The 3,551-nt window shown below is 36.3% G+C and overlaps 1 protein-coding gene across 1 annotated transcript in view; it reads right to left on the bottom strand.

The window, feature by feature from the left end:
* pkhd1l1.1 (PKHD1 like 1, tandem duplicate 1) overlaps positions 1-3,551 on the bottom strand; it is a gene marked incomplete in the record, with an annotated part of 50,388 nt that overhangs the window by 43,664 nt on the left and 3,173 nt on the right. Inside the window, 10 exon segments of the mRNA XM_032536077.1 lie at positions 441-573; positions 670-740; positions 987-1,029; positions 1,130-1,203; positions 1,410-1,463; positions 1,842-1,935; positions 2,022-2,079; positions 2,198-2,306; positions 2,406-2,550; positions 2,980-3,060. Coding sequence (XP_032391968.1) covers positions 441-573; positions 670-740; positions 987-1,029; positions 1,130-1,203; positions 1,410-1,463; positions 1,842-1,935; positions 2,022-2,079; positions 2,198-2,306; positions 2,406-2,550; positions 2,980-3,060 — 862 coding nt within the window.

Genomic DNA, 3,551 nt, shown 5'->3' with positions numbered 1-3,551 from the left:
AAATTACCAAAGTTCATCATGTTACAATGTAAAAATGTGTAAGAATATTGATTTAATTTTGATGATTATTGTGTCAAAGAGCAGGGATTCAAGAAGAAAAGGGATTAACTTTGCTGTCAAAACACGTACTGTGACTCATGACGTCTTTTGAAAGACAGCTCGCCTGTCATGGTTTGTTGTGTCTCTAAGCTTTCCGGAGATTCTTTCCTCTGCCATGTGATAACTCTATGGTTTTCTTTTGTTTGTTGTGTCTAAAATATGTGCATGGTCTGTTTGTCTTAAAAAGGATTATCACCATTGCAAGACTTGAGGCCCCAACAATGTGTCGAGTTTTGTTTTGGGGAGACGCACAACATTCAACTGTTGAACATGCCTAACATTTTGTACTGTGTGGAAACAACATCACAAAAGTTGTCATGGTATTATAAACTGGCTACAGCTGGTGAGTTTCTGTCTGATTACCTCCAACAAGAACACGTGCTGGCCGATCGGTTTGGTCAAAGAAGCGGCCGTAGATGGTCAACAGGGTTCCACCCAGGACACTGCCCATGGATGGGGAGACTCCTGTCACTTCTAAACAGGAGACATAACAAACATTTCACTGTAATAGGAATAAATACTACAGAGGAAGTACTTTATTGTGAATAAATTGCTTTCTGTCTAACATACCTGCAAAGGTCTGAAACATGGAGAGTTTGTCCAAAGCTGAAACCTTGTACAGGTTAATTTCTGATAAACTCCTGAATAATTTAAAGAAATGTAATTATAATTTTTACAGTTGTTCATTATATACATTGTTGTTGAGTGAAACAGTTTATCACAGAGAAATCAAACTCTTCAGGAGCCTAATATCTATTCATTCCTAGCTGCACTTTAAATGGCTGAATAAACTCTATCTTTCTAAAAGCATAGGTGCATGTACAGTATGTAAAAGAAATGCAGAAATTGGAGCGAGCATGAAGTGAAATGTTTTAACAATGCTTTACCTTCCATAGTCGCTATCAAGAATGTAACTCAAGTTGTGATGCCCTGTTGGAAATAAAATACAATTAATAGAGGACAGTCTGTGGATTATTAAAATGATCCTCTTATCAAAGAGCAGCAGTAATTATGAACAAACCCAGCTTACCAACATACGTCCCTGTCATTTTACAGCTCATGTATCCCCACTGAGAAGTTTCAGAGTCCAGTCGTAGGTCATATCTTTAAAAAAAAGGTAATACTTTAATTACATTTTTCCTAGTATTAAATCAGTTTTATTGAACATAATTTTATCACACTCAATATTCCTCTGCAGTGAAAGTTGCTGTAAAACACATTAACTTCAATATGTTTATAAATTGCATTTTCTTGTGTTTTTACTTTGATTTCATTTCTGAATGCAATCTACATCTAGAGAAACCACTTACAGTTCATCTGACTCTGGTTTAAGCAGCTCGCATGGCATCCCCCCCATGTAGGCTCTGCAATAAACAAGATCATATTCATTGAGTTATAAAAATTTTTTAGTTAACATTTAAATGAAATAGGTAGTTACCAAGCAAGCAAATATACTTCTTCTGAGGTCTTACATTTTCTTAAAGCAAGTGACTCAGTGGGTTGATCATTTCAACTTTTTTCAATGCAAACAAATATCTAAGAATGTCAGACCAGTTTCTTTAGCCTTTATTAGTGGATCAGTCTGTCTTCTTTTATAGGACATTGACAAGACATTATCATACAGCTGTTACAAATGTTCCTCATCTATAAAAAAACAACAACAAATCTATGCTTGGCTTGAACAAAATGCTTTACAGTAATGTGAACATTTTAAAGTATCTGTTTTCATTTTATTTGAATACCTCAGAAATCTGATATTGAGGCCATTGGAGCTTGTGGCAGTGTTGCTTCCATACACATCAGAGAAGATACGTCCTCGCAGTGTCACCAAAGTGCCTGCAGTGATTTTGAAGGGGGTTCAATACAAAGTTCAAACAGGACTTTGTAAATTAAGTGCATGCTATAGAAATAAAGAACGGTACCTGGGGGACCACTGACTGGACTCAGAGAGTAGATAGTAGGCGTGCGATACCAAACAGGCTAAAAAAAAGTTATATTGAGAATGGAAAATTACTGTTAGAGACCTATCCAAACTTGACTGCTGTATCAAATAACTTGTAAATGAAGGTGTCTTGTGTTGCATTAGCTGCAAACTCACATAGAAGCTGCACTGGTATGATTTGTAATCGCCTCTGCACAAATTGCTGTCAGGAATGGAAACTCCATTCACACTGACACGGACCATATACTGACCTGCTGGCATGGCTCTGTGATGGACAAATGAATCATTTTAGATAGAAATACACATACAGGGTCTTACGTGTTTTTGTATATTTAATTAAGAGTCCACTTGACCCGCAGGCTACCTGGTGTAACACATGATCTGGTTGCCGTGTGTTGAGTCTCTCTCCACATCACAGGGGACTGACAGGGTATCTGACACCAGGGTCACACGGTTGCCAAATGTGTCATCTTTTGGATTCAGCTGGAACTGTTTCTCCTGGGCAAAACCTGGGAAAAGATACGCATACATAGGAAACATTTAGGATCATGAACACAGGTGAAAATGTAGCTAAAGTCCCACATGTCTAAGATCAGGAGTTAAACAAATGATCCACAACTGTAACTACTATAACTACTTCAACCTAATAATTGTATTAATACTTTTTAAATCACATCTCCTCAGTTAAACCGTGTCATTATATGGTATATGGTACAAATAAAATTCTTCTATTAATCTTTGATCAATTTTAACTAATATTATTGTGTCATAATCTGTTTTAATGCTGTGAACATACTTTTTTTTAATCCAGCTATGTTCTTAAAGTCCTTAAAGATAAATATGGGCTATATTAACATTTAAGCATCATTGTTTTGGATTAAACGTTACCTTTAACAAATCTGTATCAATATCCCTTATCTGAGGATTCAATCTCTTACCGTTTCCGGTAATAGTGAGCCGTGTTGCTCCATTGGTGCTGCCTAAATGCGGAGATATGTAGTCAACACGTTGTTGAGCACCTGCAATATACATAAATAACATTAGATCTCTTAATGTATAAATTGATATAGCCAGAGATGGCAAAAGTACTCACTTCCCATTCTTAAGTAGAAACAGATACTTGTGTTAAAAATACTCTGGTAAAGAAGTAGAAGTAGTAGAAGTATATGTAAAATAACAAAGTACAGGTTTGGAAATTTACTTAAAGTATGACAGTAAAAGTAGCCTTGCGAGTGACAACTATTTTTTATGCAAAGCTACCTGGACCAAACAAATGTTACTAGAGAGCACGCTGAGGAACTACAGTGGACATGAAAACATGCTCTTTATATGCCATCGGCTACAATTTAAATGGAGGTCTGCCCTAAAACATCACATATATGATTATTGTGACAGAGACTGGGACTCCAGGTTAATACGATTCTGACTGAGCAGCAAGATATGAATGCAGCTGTGATTCTGTGAGAATTAACAGATCCAGTCTCTCTTTTTTAATCTTCCCCTTAACATT

This window comes from Etheostoma spectabile, chromosome 14, assembly GCF_008692095.1.
Source record: "Etheostoma spectabile isolate EspeVRDwgs_2016 chromosome 14, UIUC_Espe_1.0, whole genome shotgun sequence".
NCBI classification, from domain to species: domain Eukaryota; kingdom Metazoa; phylum Chordata; class Actinopteri; order Perciformes; family Percidae; genus Etheostoma; species Etheostoma spectabile.
This window is presented reverse-complemented; position numbering and strand designations above follow the sequence as displayed.